Source organism: Ochotona princeps, chromosome 16 (assembly GCF_030435755.1).
Source record: "Ochotona princeps isolate mOchPri1 chromosome 16, mOchPri1.hap1, whole genome shotgun sequence".
NCBI lineage: Eukaryota > Metazoa > Chordata > Mammalia > Lagomorpha > Ochotonidae > Ochotona > Ochotona princeps.
In genome coordinates, this window is record NC_080847.1 from 9,359,069 (window position 1) to 9,377,370 (window position 18,302).

General features: G+C 45.8%; 1 protein-coding gene across 3 annotated transcripts in view; it reads left to right on the plus strand.

Moving 5' to 3' along the window:
* Positions 1 to 7,007: 7,007 nt before the first annotated feature.
* Positions 7,008 to 18,302, plus strand: part of WDR59 (WD repeat domain 59) — a 68,063-nt gene continuing 56,768 nt past the window's right edge. For 2 of the 3 annotated variants that reach the window (XM_058675087.1, XM_058675088.1), the window contains exons 1-2: positions 7,008 to 7,167; positions 16,200 to 16,249. In XM_058675087.1, coding sequence (XP_058531070.1) covers positions 7,114 to 7,167; positions 16,200 to 16,249 — 104 coding nt within the window. In that variant the 5' untranslated portion in view covers positions 7,008 to 7,113. Of the gene's footprint in view, positions 7,168 to 8,834; positions 8,888 to 16,199; positions 16,250 to 18,302 lie in introns of those variants that run through there. The other variant, XM_058675089.1, reaches the window with a different exon arrangement.

Below are 18,302 nucleotides of genomic sequence, written 5' to 3' on the forward strand. Positions count from 1 at the left end.
CCTTGAACGCGCCGGGATCCCCAATGGGCGCCAGTTCTAATCCTGGCAGCTCCACTTCCCATCCAGCTCCCTGCCTGTGGCCTGGGAAAGCAGTCAAGGATGGCCCAAAGCCTTGGGACCCTGCACCCACGTGGGAGACCCGGAAGAGGTTCCTGGTTCCCGACTTCGGATCGGCGCAGCACCGGCTGTTGCACTCACTTGGGGCATGAATCATCGGATGAAAGATCTTCCTCTCTGTCTCTCTTCCTCTCTGTATATCTGACTTTGTAATAAAAATAAATAAATCTTTTAAAAAAATAAAATAAGAGACCACGTATTGTACGATTGCACTTACATGTGTAGTGTGGGAAAATCCTTTGAGATAAAACAGTCAGCATTGGGAGATAGAGAAATGGAGAATGACTGCTAATGGGTTTCTTTTTGAAGCAATGAAAGTACTCGGGGATTAGAAAATGATGCTGGTTGCACAATCTGTGACTAGACTAAAAATCAGCGAATTGTACCCTTGAAAGTATCAGGTTTGTGATATGTAACAGTGCAATATTCTATACTAGGAAATGTTGAAGAAGAAAATGATAATAGAGTGTGATGGCATGTAATAGACATTTCATCAAGATTTGCCAAATGAGTGAATGAATGAATTAGTAAGGGCCATGGGAGACAAAGAACTCATTTGCTCATGGGAAGAAAGGAGGCAGGCACAAGCATAAAGATTCTAAGCCAGACTGGAAAGATGACTTGGAGATTAGACAAACTGGGGCTAGGGCAGGAAGACCTGTGTTGCAGGAAGAACATTCCAGCAAAGAGACCGCACATTGTCAGGCCTGGAGGCTAAGAGAACAGAGTAAGTTCAGGAACTGAAGGAAGTGATAGAGCTACAACAAGAAGAGGTGAAACCCAAGAAGAGTCCAGTTTTCAAGGGCAGGCAGGAGGGTCTTGTGAGCCCTCAGAGGGAAGTGGATCAAGTTCAAGGGATGGGGAGCCCGGAATGGATTCATCAACATCGTTATCTGTGATAATAACAATGGTCAAATAGGGAGCCCTGTGGATGAGCCAGGATTAGTGCAAAATTGTTGGGATAAATTTGACATTTAATTTCCCTAACAATGCTGGCAGACTGGAGCCATGTCCAGAATCCAGAAAACCAAGGCATTTGCCCTGTGCACAAAACAAGAGCTGTATATTTCTTTGCTTGTGCTGCATAAGTAGGTTGAATGGTTATTTGAAACAACACGGTGATCCCCTTGTGGGACAATATCAACCAGGGAGCTTGGTGACACGATAGTTGAAATATTTCATTTCAGTATACAAAAGAAATTTGTAAAGTTTTAGAAGATAAAATCAAAAGGTGAGTTTATGTGTGAAAATTTTTTTTAATATTTATTTATTATTATTGGAAAGGCAGATACACAGAGAGGAAGAGAGACAGAGAGGAAGATCTTCTGTCTGATGATTCACTCCCCAAGCAGCTACAATGGCAGGAGCTGAGTCAATCTGAGGCCAGCAGCCAGGAGCTTCTTCCAGGTCTCCCAAGCAGGTACAGGGTCCCAAGGCCTTGGGCCATCCTTGACTGCTTTTGCAGGCCACAGGCAGAGAGCTAGCTGGGAAGTGGGTCTGCCGGGATTTGACCTGATGCCCCAAAGAGATAACGGCATATCCAAGGTGAGAACTTTAGCCACTAATTTACCACCCTGGGCTCTGAAAAATTCTTTGAAATCCACACCTGGTTTATTCATAAGACCAGTTTTTTCATGGACTTGTTGAAGTCCCTTTATCATGCATGGATTTCAGAAGTTTTTTTTTTTTTTTTTTTTTTTTTGGCATCAAAATAAAGTTAACTTTTACTTCTGTGTTCCACGACCTTGAGGTATCCTTATATCTTTTGGTTTTTAGGTGTTTCAAAGAACTTTTTCCATTCACTGATACATTTCCCTGAGCTGAACCAGGCCAAAGTCAGGAGCCTGAAACTCCACCCTGATCTCCCATGTGGGTGGTAGGAACCCAAGTACTTGGGCCATCATCTGCTGCCTTCTCAGGTACATTAGTAGGAATCTGGATCAGTGGCAGAGTAGCTAGGGTTCCAAAAAGCACTGTGATATTAGATGTGAGTATCTCAAGTGGAGGTTTAACCTCCTGTGCCTCAACACCCATACCTGCCATGCAAATTTAGACAGATAGATGAAATATATCTGTACACACTAAACAGTCACACAGCCCAATGGGAGCAGAACTGGACCTCTTTCTGTAAAAAAAAAAAAAATTAATGTAAATTTTAATTTTACTTGAATACAGAGAGAAAATGAAGAGAGATATTCCATCAATTGCACAGGCTGAAGCCAGGATCAAGTACTCAGTCTGGGTCTTACATTTGGGTCCCTACTCCCTGAGCCACCACCTGTTGCCTCCTAGAGTGCACAGTGGCAAGCGGCCGAGTCAGAGGCAGAGTAACCAGGAGATTCAAAACAGGCTGTCCGCTATGTGTCTCCCAAGCCATGGCTTAACCACCACATCGCCAAAGCTGCATGCTGAGCTTGATAAGGAACATACCCATCAGGAAACTTACGGAGGACAACTTTGATTTGACCTCTGTACCTTACATAGCAAGACTTCTTTTTGTAAATGCATCATTTGTGTAGTTCAGTCATAAGGCCACATCTCTGACGTCTGGCACCAAGGCCCATACTCAAATGACAATATTGCCCCAGCATGAAACTATTAAATACAGAGCTGAGGAAAGTCTTTGCTTAGTGCTTGGCGCCTATGGCTTTCCAGCATGGAGAGAGTAACCCGCCGCTGCACAGCAGCGTACATCCACCTGATGCTACACCTTCAGAGGAGCTTCATTTGGTATTTGCTATATCTAGAGTCCAGGATGTGTTTTGTTCTAGGTTTCTCTTGCTTAAGTTATGGGGTATGAAGTGCCTGTTGTGGTTCACCAGGTTAAGTCCCTGATTCTCTCTTTTGAAGGGTTACTATACCTTTCAAATAACATAAACTTAAAGAAAAGTAAAGCTAACAGGCTTGGGAAGGGTGGCAAGCGTCTTTGGATGCTCTCAGTGTGGAGGCACCAGATGTGACACTGGTAGATTTGGACTCTGTGTTCAAGATTCCTGTCTTCACACTCTCACTGCTCTTGAGTCAGCTGCTTTCCAGCTGCTCACAGGCTGTGCAACAGGGCTGATAGACCAATGGTCCACCTGCCACAGCAAGCAGGAGAAAGCTGACGAGATCCATGTAGCCAGTACCCTCAGCAATCATGTGAGCATAATGGTACTTCAAAATCCAAGTTTCAAACAAACCCAGGAAGAATGTACCAAGCCCATGACTTGCTTGGCTCAGGTAATGAGAGATGTGACGTATTACAGTCTGCTCCTGGAACCCTGGGATGTGCTGGAGAAATACAGGACCTCCTCCTTGGTGCCATGACCCTGAGGATGGAGAAGGCTTTCCCCAGTTTGGGAGGCAGCTTCCTCCTAGGATCCTGGGAGCTCTTTTTGTTTTGCTTGGGAAGAGAAAATGGAAAAACCAGGGAGTGTGCAGGCCAGTATAGGTTGTGAGGAGGCTGGGTATATGAGTGTGTCCAGGAGCATTTGCTGGTTGAGTTGGGAATCCCCCAGCAGCGCTGAGGGCAGGTGTCCAAGATCCCCAAAATGCACAGAAACTGCAAGTCAGTTCCTTTCACATTCCCTAGAAGAGGAAACAGAATACTGAGAAGATAAAGGATTATGTTCAAGTTGCAAGGCTGGCTGCTGATAAGAGGCAGCCAAGGCCCTGGGGGTCTGGCTTTGCTCTGGAGCATGCCTTCCTGTGGCTAGGACGGCAAATGGCCTTCCGGACAGTGTTTAGTGATAGAGGTGCGGAGACCAGGTCAGCAAGTTGCAGCCGACTGCACAAAGGATCCCCAGCAATCCCGGCTTCTGATCCAGGAGCTCTCAACTGCAGCTCCCAGAGGTGCACAGCAGCAAATAAGCAGCCAGAGAGCTCTCAGTCTCACCGCAGAGCCCCTGCTGCTTGAACAGTGTCGTGACAAGACACTGTGGGTGGGACACAGTGAGGAAGCGTGGGAGACAGAGAGGAAGGACCTGAGGAGTTCACTGGAAAGGGGTTCAGGCTCCCTCTCCCCAACATGCTTTTCACATTTCAAAACGGTGAGAGAACAAAACATCAAGGACTTGAAACCAAAGTACTTCCTGTGCCTACAACCAGTGACAAGCAGATAAACCCAAGTGGTGCTGCGGGGGAAGAGCTGCAGAAGTGCTCAAGCAAGTTGACAGAGGATGGGAGCATGGCTCCTGGTTTTGGTATAAGCTGCTTCCTCGACCACTCTTCCAAAATGGAGATTGGAATATGTGCGTCTGCAGGTGCACTGGCATCTGTACCCAAAATAAAACTGAGATGCCTGAGCAGGGCCCCTTCCTAACCTGTCCTTTTCTTTCTTTCTTTTTCCTGGCTCTAACTCTTGATACACTGTACTATTTATCCCCCCAGTATTCTTTCACCTATCCCCCCACTAAGCATTCATTCAGAGGTTACCTATTGAGTAACCACATTACTTAGGTAACAGGAAGTAAAGAAGTACCAGGAGTGAATGTATTCGTTTACTCCCGTGTGCTAGCATGAGCATGCGCAGCACACGTCTTTATGTCTTTGTCTCCCTGACCTGTCTCTGGCTTGCTTGCACTCTCTCCCATTCTTGGCCCTCTGGGCTGGGGCCCTTCCCAGCAGAACATTTCTGGGCCTTTTGTGTCAGAGAATTGGGGGGACTGCTGTGAGGCAGGAAGGAAGGCCATTAGAAGAGGTTGGAGGCCAAGCTGGAGCTGGAAGAGATTTTCATTTTGTAAACACTGCAGTGTGTGAGAATAGCTGATGAACTGACAGAGAAGGAAGCAAAGGGATTTTTAAGGGGAGTGACTAGTAATTCTGTTTCCTCCAGAATGACAAGACTTTGAGTCATGTTTTGAATTACTTTCGATTGCAAAAAGTCACTCTTCTGGTCTAGGCACCACTCTGGGGTTATGGCTCCTTGTACCTGCATTCATTGCACACAATCTGCAGAGTGTGCTGCATACGCAGTCATCATGCAGGAGTGAGAAAAATACCTCTGGCTCCTGGACTCCCAAAGCTGCAGAATGCTAAATAAACAAATAAATATTGAACATATTTTGAAGGAAAGAGGCACAGTGCCATGGAAGAGCTAACTGGGGAACAGCACATCCTTCAGGGTTTTTGTTCACACTCTCAATACTGAAGTCCTTGCTTTGGTAGTGTACCCTATCAGAAGCAATACTGCACTTGAAACTTCAAATGTCACCTTCTTCATGCCAGCTGACAGTTTGTTACTTCCTGACATATCACACGCAGATCTAGGATAACATACTTGTATTTGTTGTAGGGTGACCAACCACTGCAGCTCACCTGATATGAAACAGTTGCCTGAGATGGAATCTTTTTTCTTAGACGCAGTTAACACCTGTCAACTCATGGGCAAACCAGCCCGAATGGGTAATCACCCTAACCTGTCCACAATATGATCTCCAGCTCTCTGGAGGGAAAGGGCCCCCACTTCCTATCTCTGTTCCAATTCTAGTATATGTAATGCTGAAGTGAGCACTATTATCTCTATTCATGCCATGACTTTCACTTGCTAACAGTGACAATATTAATAACAACCACAGTTTATGTTTCAGCCTTTTATACACGCAGGCCCTGTGGATAGCACCTCACAAAAATCAAATGAGATGCTATTTTCCCCTTTTACAGAGAAAATGAGGCCAAATCACTTAAACCAGGATTTGAGAAAATGAGATTCAAAAGAAGTTTATGATCACTGATTGTGGTTCTCAAACGTTTTGATCCTAGGATCCCCCCCTTTTTTTTTTTTAAGATTTATTTATTTTATTACAAAGTCAGATATACAGAGAGGAGGAGAGACAGAGAGAAAGATCTTCTGTCCAATGATTCACTCCCCAAGTGTGCTGTAACGGCCGGTACTGCGCCGATCCGAAGTCGGGAACCAGGAACCTCTTCCGGGTCTCCCACGTGGGTGCAGGGTCCCAAAGCCTTGGGCCGTCCTCGACTGCTTTCCCAGGCCACAAGCAGGGAGCTGGATGGGAAGTGGGTATGCAGGGATTAGAACCGGCGCCCATATGGGATCCCGGGGCGGTGCTTTCAAGGTGAGGACTTTAGTCACTAGGCCACGTCGCTGGGCCCCCAGGATCCCTTTAAACCTTTAAAAATTATGGAGAACCTTAAGTATTTTTAATGTGGGCTGTATATGTTGACAATTACTATCAGAAATCAAAACAGGATTTGAAAAATTAATTATTTAATTTAAAAGTTAATTTGAATGAACAGTAATAATACATTCTAAAGTGAAAAAACACTAACATTATTTTCCAAAATCGAAAAGTGTTAGTGGATTACTGGAAAACACCTGTTTTTTTCCCATCTACTTCTACGTTCAACCAGCTGCAATATTTATGCCTCTAGAAAACTCCGCTATTACAGCAAGGGGAGAAAATGAAAATAACTACCTTAATGTTTTCGGGAACCTCCCTCACCAGCCAGGAAACCCCTGGATACCCTGAAGACGCTACAGTACCAGCACAGACTTTCCAATGCCTGAAAGGGAAGAAGTGCCTTTAATTTTGCACGAATGTTAAGGTTTACTTTGGTAGACTGTTCTCAATGCCCAAGACATTAATGAGGACACAGGACAAGCTCCTACTGTCACCCAGACACCCACCTGCGAGCTCTTCCTGGGTCACTAACTCGGTGTCCTACCTCAAACTACAACTCCCGGCAGAGCTCACGGCGAGGGGTGGGGGGCCGTGTCCGCAGCCGCGGAGAGCAAGCAGGACTCAAACTGATGACGGAAGCGAGAGGAGGCGTGCCTGTTTGGGGTAGATGCCGTGCTCCGATTGGAGAAGCTGTGGAGGACGGGCGGAGCCGTTGTTTGGGCCAGCCAATGGTTTGTGTTCAGGCGCAATTTGGGGGAAGGACGGGGCGTGTCAGGGCTGATTTGTGGGCTGCGTGGGGCTCACGGAACCTGGGGGACGCGGGTCTGAGGGGTGGGAGGGCACCGTCCTAGGGCCCGGGCGGCGGTGTGAGGGGATGGCGGCACGATGGAGCAGCGAGAACGTCGTGGTGGAGTTCCGCGACTCCCAGGTGAGCCGGGGTCCGAACCGAGCCGTGTGGGCATGCGCCCTCCGTGGTTCCCCCTCCCCCACGTTGCCCCGTGGATCCTCGGGGTCGCCGGGAGAGCCTCCGGCGCGGGCTGAGGAGATGGGCATCCTGCTGACCTGGAGCTGTCGGGCTCCGTGCGGCGAGGGGAGCTTGAGGACAGTTGGGGGTTGTTGGCGGGGTTGCGAGGTTCGTTGTAGGGGAGTCCAGAGCACAGGGTCCGCCTTGGGGCGATGACAGGAGGCACCCCATGCTCAGGGTGAAGAACGAGGGGGTGTGTCAAGGCCGGGGGGGTGCACTTAATGACTTCGGGCAAGTCACCTGCAACCTCTGCGTGTACTTGACCCCTGAATTGGGGAGGAGGGTACCATGAACCTGCTGCTTGCAAAGCGCCTGTTTGGACGCCTCAGCTGTTAAGGAGTTGCTGATGATGTAGGACAGTGGACCCCTAGTGTCTTGCCCGGATTGAAATCCTGGCAGAGGTCTTGGCCTTGTCTTGGCTCTCTACCTGCCAGTTTCCTCACCTGTAGGAGAGACTTCCTTGCATCTTCCTCACAGGATTGGCATGAGGATATGGGGAAGGGTGTGTGTTTGTGTCAGTCACAGAGAAGGACACATGGTAGGCTTCTAGAGATGTGGTCCCTCATTAAGAATGTTACCGTTTTTCTGTATTGTGAATTTCTGTAGATTTTTTTTAATTGTTTATTATTTAACTTCATTAATTACATTGTGTAGATTTTTTTTAAAGATTTATTCTTTTTTTTTATTGGAAAGCCGGATATACAGAGAGGAGGAGAGACAGAGAGGAAGATGTTTCGTCCGATGATTCACTCCCCAAGTGAGCCGCAATGGGCCGGTGCGCGCCGATCCGAAGCCAGGAACCTGGAACCTCCTCCAGGTCTCCCACGCAGGTGCAGGGTCCCAAAGCCTTGGGCCGTCCTCGACTGCTTTCCCAGGCCACAAGCAGGGAGCTGGATGGGAAGTGGAGCTGCTGGGATTAGAACCGGCGCCCATATGGGATCTCTGGGCTTTCAAGGCGAAGACTTTAGCCGCTAGGCCACGCCGCCGGGCCCGAATTTCTGTACATTTTCTTCTAACTCATGAAAGAACCATGCAGAGAGGGAGAAGCCGATGTCCGTATGATCCGGTGACATGACCAAGGCTTCCGATAAAATGACCATTGGTGGGAAGCATCCTTATTTCACAGTAGAGCCTGTTCACGCTCCCCCAGGACCTAGGTCAGTGTCTTGATGAACCTGTTTGTTCAACAGAGGTTTATGGAATAACCTGTGTGTACCAGATGTCCAGTCATTTATTCAACAAGGAGCCATTGAGCTGCTGGCAGGTGTCCATGGTGCCAGGGCACATGTCTGTAGGCCAGTGATTGCTGCTGAGGGACGGCTGGGTGCCTTTGCCTCCCACCAGTTTGCGTGGGTACTGCCCATGGAGAGTGAGCAGTGGCATTTGGGTGCAGGGTTCCTGAAGCGCTTGGCACTGTCAGTGTGGTGTCTGAGATCTGATGTACCACAAAAGGTGCTAGACTCTTGGGGTGGGGGCGTGAGGGGAACCGTGGCCTTGTCACTCGTCTCATTAATTGAGTCCACTGGGGACAAGCATGGAACAAGAGCCCGTGTCTGTGCTCCCACGCGCCTGTTCCTGTGGAGGCTGCTAATCCGCAGAGCCTTTAATTCTCACAGAAACCCAGGTAGCCTCGCTCCTTTTTAATAGAAATGTAATTGCAGAGGCCTAGCAGAGCAAGTGCTGACGCTTCGATTAGGGCACTGTGAAGTAGGAGCAGCAAATAATTAAACCCAAACAGCAGTTGTCATAGGGAGAGAACAAAGTAAATTGGATAGTGTAATTGCCTTGTGGGAGTTTCCATTTTTCCTTTCTGCTTTTACTGTTTGGTTGGAAGAATATTAGTGTGAATTAACATGACTTTGTAGTTCATGTTTGTCATGATCGGGAAGGGGCAGGAGCTAATTGATTAACTTTATTAATGTAGAAAAGAAATGTGAAATTCTTCATATTGCCTTTCTGAAAAGGCCAAAGCAATAAACTTTTCCCACATCTGTGAAAATAACTTTTTAAAAAAAGATTTTGGGTTTTTATTTAATTTTTTTTAATTGGAAAGGCAGATTTACAGAGAGGAGGAGAGACAGAGAGGAAGATCTTTCATTCACTCCTCAAATGACTTAAATGGCCAGAGCTGAGCTGATCAAAGCCAGGAGCCAGGAGCCTCCTCTGGGTCTCCTACACAGGTGCAGGGTCCCAAGGCTTTGGGCCATCCTCGACTGCTTTCCCAGGCCACAAGCAGGGAGCTGGATGGGAAGTGGAGCTGCCTGGATATGAACGGGATCGTGGCGCATGCAAAGCAAGGACTTTCACTACTAGGTTACTGTGCTAGGCCCACTAACACTGTTGTTGAAATAAATAAATCTTTAGTAAAGCAAATGCTTATTTTAGGATAGTTTTAGATTTACAGAAAAACTGGGAAGGTAGTACTGAGAGTTTCCTTGGAAACTGTACCATTTTCCTGTTGTCTGACCTGCATTTTACATTTCTGTGATCTTTCCCACTAATAATGCACCAATGCTGATCCATCATTATTAGTCAAAATCCAATCTTTCCTGAATTTTCTTAATTTTTACCTAATTTCTTTTTTCAGATCTGAGGTCTTATCCTGGATTCCACTTTACATTGAGTTGTCGTATCTCCTTAGGCTCCTCTTGCTTGTCATACTTTCTTAGACTTTCCTTGTTTTGGTAACTTTGGTAATTCTTGGAAGTGCTGGTTGAGTCTTTTCTCTTTCCACCAAGAGGGTCTGAAAGCAGCCGCCCTGTGAAGGCAGTGAGTGCTCCTACTGCCAGATCTTGATTTCTAATAGCAACCTTCAGTAAAAGGAACCATAACTCCTTGGAGAAATGGCTGATCTGAGGACTGAAGTAGAAAATACACATTCTACAAATGGAGCATCTTAGAGTGCCAGAACATTAAAAGAGAAACAGCTACAACCCCAGGGTATGAGGGTATGTCAGAGGAATCAACAACTGACTAATCAACTGGGCTAGCTTCCTTTGATGAGGGCTAGAGCAACCTCTTCCCACTCTTCCCCCACCCCCAAAGGCTTATTTGCCTGAAAGGCAGAATTAGAGAGAGAGTGAGCACACGAGCAGAAATGTAATCTAATGACGTCAACTTGATGGATTATATCTTTTTTTTTTTTTATAAACTGGTGTTTGTTTTCCACCAACTTCATTTCCATGTCTGCTTCAGGGTAGATTGTACTTTAAGAAAAATTTCCATATCCTAGGTAAAGATACTCTGTGTTAGTGTGTTATTTTTTCTCCTTGATACCTCAAAATTGAAAATGAGATATCTCAGTAGAAAGTGTGCCCTCTGCTATCCTGATGGCTTAGAGGTCTCAGCATAAGATGTCTCTTGCAGAAAGATATGGAGGCAGGGGCTTACCCTGTTATGCCACAGTGCTGACCATCATCAAATCTTTGAGCTCAGAGTAAAGGTGGAAATAGTTAATAGTGTGTACATTGTCCTATTACAATCCAGCTCTGGTGTCTGTTTCTGTAATTTCATTTAAAGCTTATGTTGAAAAATCTAGAGTTGGAGAGATACAGTAGGCTTATTTTTTTTTGTGAAATTGATATTAAAATGGGAATTTTGTTTCCAGAAAAATTTACAGTTGATGAATGGGGGAACAGCATAATGCAGCAAGGAAGACAAGGGTTTGGAGCCACAGTGCCTGTGTTCAGAAACAGAGAATGCCACCTGCTATAATATTTCAAATAAGTTGTTTCCAAACTCCAGTTTCTTCATCCATAGAATAAGGATTATAGTATCTACCTATGTTGGGGTTCCACTGGGAGGCTTCACAGTTGTACTTGCTGCTGCGACAGTGAAAGAGCACGAAGCAAAATCCCAGGGAAAAGGCAGACAGGGCAAATTGGGAGAAAACCAGGTCCAAGCTTGCAAGATCCTCTCACTGAGGAGTCATTTGGGGTGTGCTTAATTCCTCCACCACTGAGTTGTAGCTACACTTGTGAAATGTGCCAGGAAAGCTCCCTGGGGACTGAGTGTCCAGGGTTTATTTGGGGATGGCCATGTGGACACACTCAGAACTCCAGATTCCCAAAAGGAAAGGCCGTGATCAGTGCATGCCACCTGTACATGCAGTGTAAGCCCAGTGGGCGAGGGAGTCTTACCAGGAGTTCGGGAGTTCTTATACTCTGGCTAAGAGCCCCTTAACAGCAGAGCTTTGTGAGGCCAGCAAAAGGGTTGCTCTGCCAGGTCTCTTCTGCACACTTGTTTCCTGAGCTGCTGTGTGGGTCAAATGAGAATGTCCACGTAGCACGCTTAGCACGGTGCCCAGCTACACGGAGTACTTACTGGCTGTGAGTGATGATGTTAGAAAACTGGCTACACAAGCAACAAATTAGGCTGGAACAAGTAGACTCATAGAGCTGGGAGGGTGTCCCATTAGTTGCCTTATTTTACAGAGGAGAAACATGAACCTCAGAAAGCTCTGGAGGATTTCCCTCTTGATACCCACTGTGTCCCCTTTTAGGTGCTCGGAAGTGAGTGTTCCTGTTTTGAAGGGAGGCTTCCCAAGTGACACCCTTCTTGTGAGCACGTGATGGACAGCCTGAGAGATAATGCAGTAAGCTTTAGACCAGGGCGGCTCAGAAATAGCTCTGGCTCACTGTGTCTTGAATTTAAATAGAGATTAGATCTTGTCATTTGAAATGGTCTGATCCTTTTTATGTCAGTGGGTTTCAGCTTGTGCTTTTAATCTATGAAACCTGATAATGCATACATTATAGTCTTTACTCAGGCCTGTGACAAACCGATGTTAGGGGAACGGACCCATCTCTAATTTGCGTTAATTGTCTCCTTTGGAAGGATGAACAGGCAAACTGCTTTTTAAAAAATTTCTTATTTAGCTGGGAGTGAAAGAAGAGCTTGTTTTTTTCCTAGTACTTCAAGTAAAGACATCCTAGATTTTGTTTCACAGATAGCAGAGCTCTATAGAAAGGCTTGCTTAGCATTGAATCAGGGTAGATAGTCCCATAATGCTAAAGTATGAGTTCTTCACACAGAGGTCAACTTTTAAAAGTAAGATCTGTGGGCTGGGGCGCTAGAGCTCAGCCAGCTAATCCTCTAACTCCAAGTGCCCACATCCCCATATGGGTGATGGTTTATGTCCCGGCTGCTCTACTTCCTATCCAGCTCCCCGCTTGTGTTCTGGGAAAGCAGTAGAGGATAGCCCAAAGCCCTGGGACCCTGTACTCAAGTAGGAAACTAGAGGAGGTCCTGGCTCCTGGTTTTAGATTGGCTCAGCTCTGGCCATTGTGGCCATTTGGGGAAGAAACATTGGATGGAAGATCTTTTTGTCTGTCTTCCTCTCTGTAAATCTGACTTTCCAATAAAAATAAATAAATCTTTTTTTTTTTTTTTTAGAAAAAGTAAAATTTGTGCTGTATCAAAATTTACCTGAAAATTGAAAATGAGTTTGTAATACATTCCATCTTCAAATTCGGTATCATGTCTGTTTTTATCATGTCTGCTATTGAATGAAAAAAAAAAGCATGAACTTTTTGGAGTATAATTCATATACTGACCATTCACCTGTTTTTTTTACTTAAAAAAATGTTTTTTGAAAGGCAGATTTTTAGAGAGAGAGAGAGGGAGAGAGTTAGTTATCTTACATCTCCTGGTTTGCTCCTCAAATGGCCACAACAGCTAGAGCTGAGGCAATCTGCAGCCAGGAGCTAAGAACGTCTTCCTGGTCTCTCACATGGGTGCAGGGTTGTAAGAATTTGAGTCATCCTGTGCTGCTTTCTCAGGCCATAAGTAGGGAGCTGGATCAGAAGTGGATCAGCCAGGACATGAACCAGTGCCCATTGGAATGCTGACACCACAGGCGAGGATTAGCTTGCTATACTATTGTATTGACCCCTACCTATTTTCTTTTTAAACTTCTGTGTATAGTAGCAGTCTGTTTATTTGGAAGCAGAAAGAAAGAGAGCATGAGAAACGAACAAACTCTTATCCTCTGGTTCGCTCACCGATGGAACTGGCCCATGCTGAAGCTAGGAGCCAGAGACTCATTCTAGGCCTCTCACATGGGTGACAGGGTCCTAGCTACGTGAGCCATCACATACTCTAACTGGAAGCCAGAATTGGGAATGGCACCAAGATTTGAACCCAGGCCCTCTGATAATGGGACATAGTAATTTATTTTTAAAAATGTTTTATTTATCTGTTTTTGTTTTTCATTGACTTGAAAAGGCGAAAAAGAGAGTGATCAGTCTTGCATCAGTTGGTTTGCTCCCCAGGTTCCCACAACCGCATGAGTTAGGGCTAGGCCAGGCTGAAGCCAGTAGCCTAGAACTCTGTCAAGATCTCCTATGTGGGTGACAGGAGCCCAAGCACCTGGACCATCCCCTACTGTTTCCTGCAGCAAGAGGGTGGAAAATTCTACCTCTGTCATTGCAGAAGTTGCTTTGTCCTGTAGTAAGAACATCCCAGAGTTATGGTCTCATGTTTCTTGACTCCTGATGTCTACTTTACACCTCTCAGCCATTCCTCATGTGGTGCATGGGTGGTGGTGTAGCCTTGGGTAGTGAATGGCTGAGCCCCACAAAGCACAGCCTGTTTTGGGGGTTGGGTTGTTTTCAGTTCCCCAGCTTAAAGTGCTTCCCTCTTCCCATGCCCTCTTAGCTCCCTAACCCTCCCCAGTGTGTTCCTACAAATGCAGCAGTAGCTTCTTGCTAGGGTAGGGATGGGGGAATCAGTTAAGTAGTGTCCTTTTAAAAAATAACTTCCTCTGATATAGTGAGTTATCATCCTCCATTAGCATCAAATGCATGAAGCATTTGATGGGTTTTGGATAAATTCTTTAAGTGGGATTACAGGATCAGAGGATGTGAGTTTTTGGACTATTGCCAGATCATGCTTTATTAGCATTCTCTTACTATTTAACGCACAAATTTAGCAGCTCTAAATACCATTCTTCCGTCAGCTGCAAGTTCTGTTGGTCAGCAGTCCAGGCGTGGCCTGGCTGGCTTCTTTGTTCAACATCTCACAGGCTACAACCAAGACAACGGGCCTCATCTGGAGGCCTCACTTAGGACAAATCCATTTCCAGGCTCACCAAGGTTGTTGACAAAATCCAGTTTCTAGGGATTAGAAGACTAACATTGCTGTTTTGTTTCTGGCTATCGCTTCGGGGTTGCTTGGCTTCCGGAAGGCACTCTGAGCCCTTACTGTGCAGCCCCTCTTCCATGGCTGGGAATGAAGGATCTTCCGTTTGGATCCCTTAACCCTTCCGGTTTCTGACTGCTGGAGCTGGATTTATTTAGAGTTGTATTTGTTTATTTACTTATTTGTGCAATGGATTAGATTAGGTCTCCTAGGCCTCCCTGCTCTTAACTCTTCATCATTCTGAACACTGAAACACTGCACCTATTAATAGCTCTGTATTTTTCTGCCCCACCCCCTGCGCTGAAAGTCGCTATTTTACTATCTTTTTCTATGAATTTGCCTATTTTCAGATGTAATAATGCAATATTTATTCTTTTGTTTCTGACATGGTTCATTTACTTCATTTAGTGTGTATATATATATATAGTTTGTATAATATGTATAGTTTACATATATATATACACACACACGTAAAAGTTATTTATTTATTTATGTATTTGAAAGTCAGAATTACAAGGAGAGAGGAAGTGACATAGAGAGATCTTCTGTTTGCTGGTTCACTCCCTGGATGACCTCAATGGCTGGAGCTGGTCCAGCTTGAGACTAGGAGTCAAGAGCCACATGAGCAGGGCTCGGCAGCGTGGCCTAGTGGCTGAGGTCCTTGCCTTGATCCCATATGGCTGCTGGTTCTGATCCCGGCAGCTGCACTTCCTCTCTGTCTCTTCTCCTCTCAGTATATCTGACTTTGTGATAAAAATAAAATAAATCTTTAAAAAAAAAAAAAAACATACTAAAAAAGAAAAAAAAAAAAAGCCACATGAGCGTCAGGGGCCCAAATGCTTGGGCCATCTTCTGCTGCTTTTCCCAGACTGTTAGGGAGCTGCACTGGAGGTGGAACAGCAGGGACTCTTTTTTTTTTTTTTTTTTTTTTAAGATTTATTTTATTTTTATTACAAAGTCAGATATACTGAGAGGAGGAGAGACAGAGAGGAAGTGGAGCCGCCGGGATTAGAACCAGCAGCCATATGGGATCAAGGCGAGGACCTTAGCCACTAGGCCACGCTGCCAAGCCCAGCAGGGACTCTTAATAGTGCCTGTGTGGGATGCAGCATCACAGGCCACAATGCTGATCTCAGCTTAGTGCTTTTAAGGTTCATTCCAGTACTAATATGTGTTAGAGTTTCCTTCATTTTTTAACGCCAAATAATACTCCATTGATGTGAAAATCACGTTTTCCTCATCTGTTCAGTCATTGATGTTCATTAGGAAAGAATGGTACTCCCTTAGGAATTAGGAATCCTGGGAAATGAAACCCACAGTATGTGCTAGAAATGTCAGATTGAATGCTAAGTGGCATCTTAATAACAAGTAGCATTGGGGTTTTAATGGGAATAGTGTTTGAGTGGAGCCAAATGCTACACGGTTGAAGAGGGGGCCTATTTCTCTTGGAATGGTGTGTGTATGTTGTGGGTGTGGAGGGGGATGCCCTGGGTTGTTTGCCTTGGGGGAGACTCTCAGTGCCTACAGGCTACTGCTCGCCCTGAGCCCTCTGACTGCTAGAGCCCCTGTGCTCATTCAGAACACTCAGCTTTGTGTGGTCCTGGTGCAGTGCTGCTGTCAAAAGTGAGTATGAGATCTGGGTGGAAACTAGAAGGAGCAGCAGAATCCACTGTGGAGCGCTGATGATACTTGCTACTGGGAACTGCCTGCAAGATGAGAAGAGCCCAAGCCGGAAGAACTTGGTTCTTCCTCCGAGCTGGGTTTACAGCAGGACTGACTTGGTGTCTCTCTTATAGGCGACAGCAATGTCTGTGGACTGTCTTGGGCAGCATGCCGTGCTTTCTGGGTAAGTGAGCTTTCCAAGTTTGTCTACCTTGATTTCTGGGAAACATTGTAAATTGAGAGGTCTCTGGGAACTTAGAAAATGTTCTTATATTTTAAGAATTGGATTATTGAGTTTAGTTGTGATATCCTGTTGATCTCAAGGGTGCACATAGAGATTGTTTACAACTTATTTTGTCTTTCTCCCAACAGGTAAGCAGTAACATTCCCTAGAAATCTCACTAGAGGTGTGGTCTTTTTTAAAAAATTTTATTTATTTTTTATTACAAAGTCAGATATACAGAGAAGAGGAGAGACAGAGGGGAAGATCTTCCATCCGGTGATTCACTCCGCAAGTGAGCCGCAACGGCCCGTGCTGTACCGATCCGAAGCTGGGAACCAGGAACTTCTTCTAGGTCTCCCACATGGGTGCAGGGTCCCAAAGCTTTGGGCCATCTTCGACTGCTTTCCCAGGCCACAAGCAGGGAGCTGGATGGGAAGTGGAGCTGCCGGGATTAGAACCGGCGCTCATATGGGATCCTGGCGTGTGCAAGGCGAGGACTTTAGCCGCTAGGCCACGGCGCCGGGCCCGAGGTGTGGTCTAGAAATGACAATTTTCTGTGTAAAACAGAGACTCTTTTTTTTTTTTTAAAGATTTATTTATTTTTATTGGAAAGGCGGATATACAGAGAGGAGGAGAGACAGAGAGGAAGATCTTCCGTCCGATGATTCACTCCCCAAGTGAGCTGCAACGGCCGGTGCGCGCTGATCCGAAGCCGGGAACCAGGAACCTCCTCCAGGTCTCCCACGCAGGTGCAGGGTCCCAAGGCTTTGGGCCGTCCTCGACTGCTTTCCCAGGCCACAAGCAGGGAGCTGGATGGGAAGTGGAGCTGCCGGGACTAGAACCGGCGCCCATATGGGATCCCGGGGCGTTCAAGGCGAGGACCCTAGCCGCTAGGCCACGCCGCTGGGCCCACAACAGAGACTCTTTAAGGATACAATCTGGTGTAGTCAAAAGGCAGTTTGCAAAATTGAAGAGATCTGGTTTCTGGTAAGGGAAGTGCTGCTGATTATGAGCCCATAGATATTTAGTTGGCTGGCCTGGCTAGACTTCATTCTTTCAGAAAGGAATTAAAAATTCTCAGGAAGAAATTGAATTGATCAGTTTTGTGACATATATATATATATTTATATATATATATATTTAAGATTTATTTGTTTTACTTGAATGGCAGTATGAGAGAGAAGGAGATTGAGAGAGAATTTCCATCTATTGTTTCACTTCCCAAAATGACTGCAATATCTGGGGCTGGACCAGGCCATGATGAGGAGCCTGGAACTCTATCTGGGTCTCCCATGTAGGTGAACAGGGACCCAAGAACTTAACCCAAGTGTAATCTCCCACTTTCCCAGGCACATTAATAGGGATCTGGATCAGAAGCAGAGCAGTGGGACTTGGACCAGTGCTGCCATGAGATGCTGGTGTCACAGGTAGTAGCTTAATCCTCTGCTCTACAATACTAGTTTTCTTTCAGTGTTTGTAAGAGTCTGGTAGTTGGACCCTGTGCAATAATTCAATGGCTAAATCCTCGCCTTGCATCTGCTGGGATCCCTTATGGATGCCGGTTTGCATCCTAGCTGCTCCACTTCCCATCTGGCTCCCTGCTTGTGACCTGGGAAAGCAGTGGAAGATGGCCCAGAGCCTTGGGACCCTGCACCTGTATGAGAGACCTGGAGGAAGCTCCTGACTCCTGGCTTCATATTGGCTCAGCTCCGGCCGTTGCGGCCACTTGGGGAGTAAACCAATGGATGGAAGATCTTTCTCTGTAAATTTGCCTTTCCAATTAAAAAAATAATAATAAATCTTTAAAAAGAGAGAGACTTCCCTTTAAAAAAAAAGTCTTGCAGTCAAGGGGCATCCTCTGCCTTTGCTATCTTCCCCAACATTGTACCACTATAATAAAATTTCACAGTCAGGGTTTCCTCCCCTTTCATATCACCCCTGCTTCTCAAATTCAGCTACATTCTTATTTTCATTAACTTGGTTGTTGATGAACCTGTTTAAAAATCAATGAAAG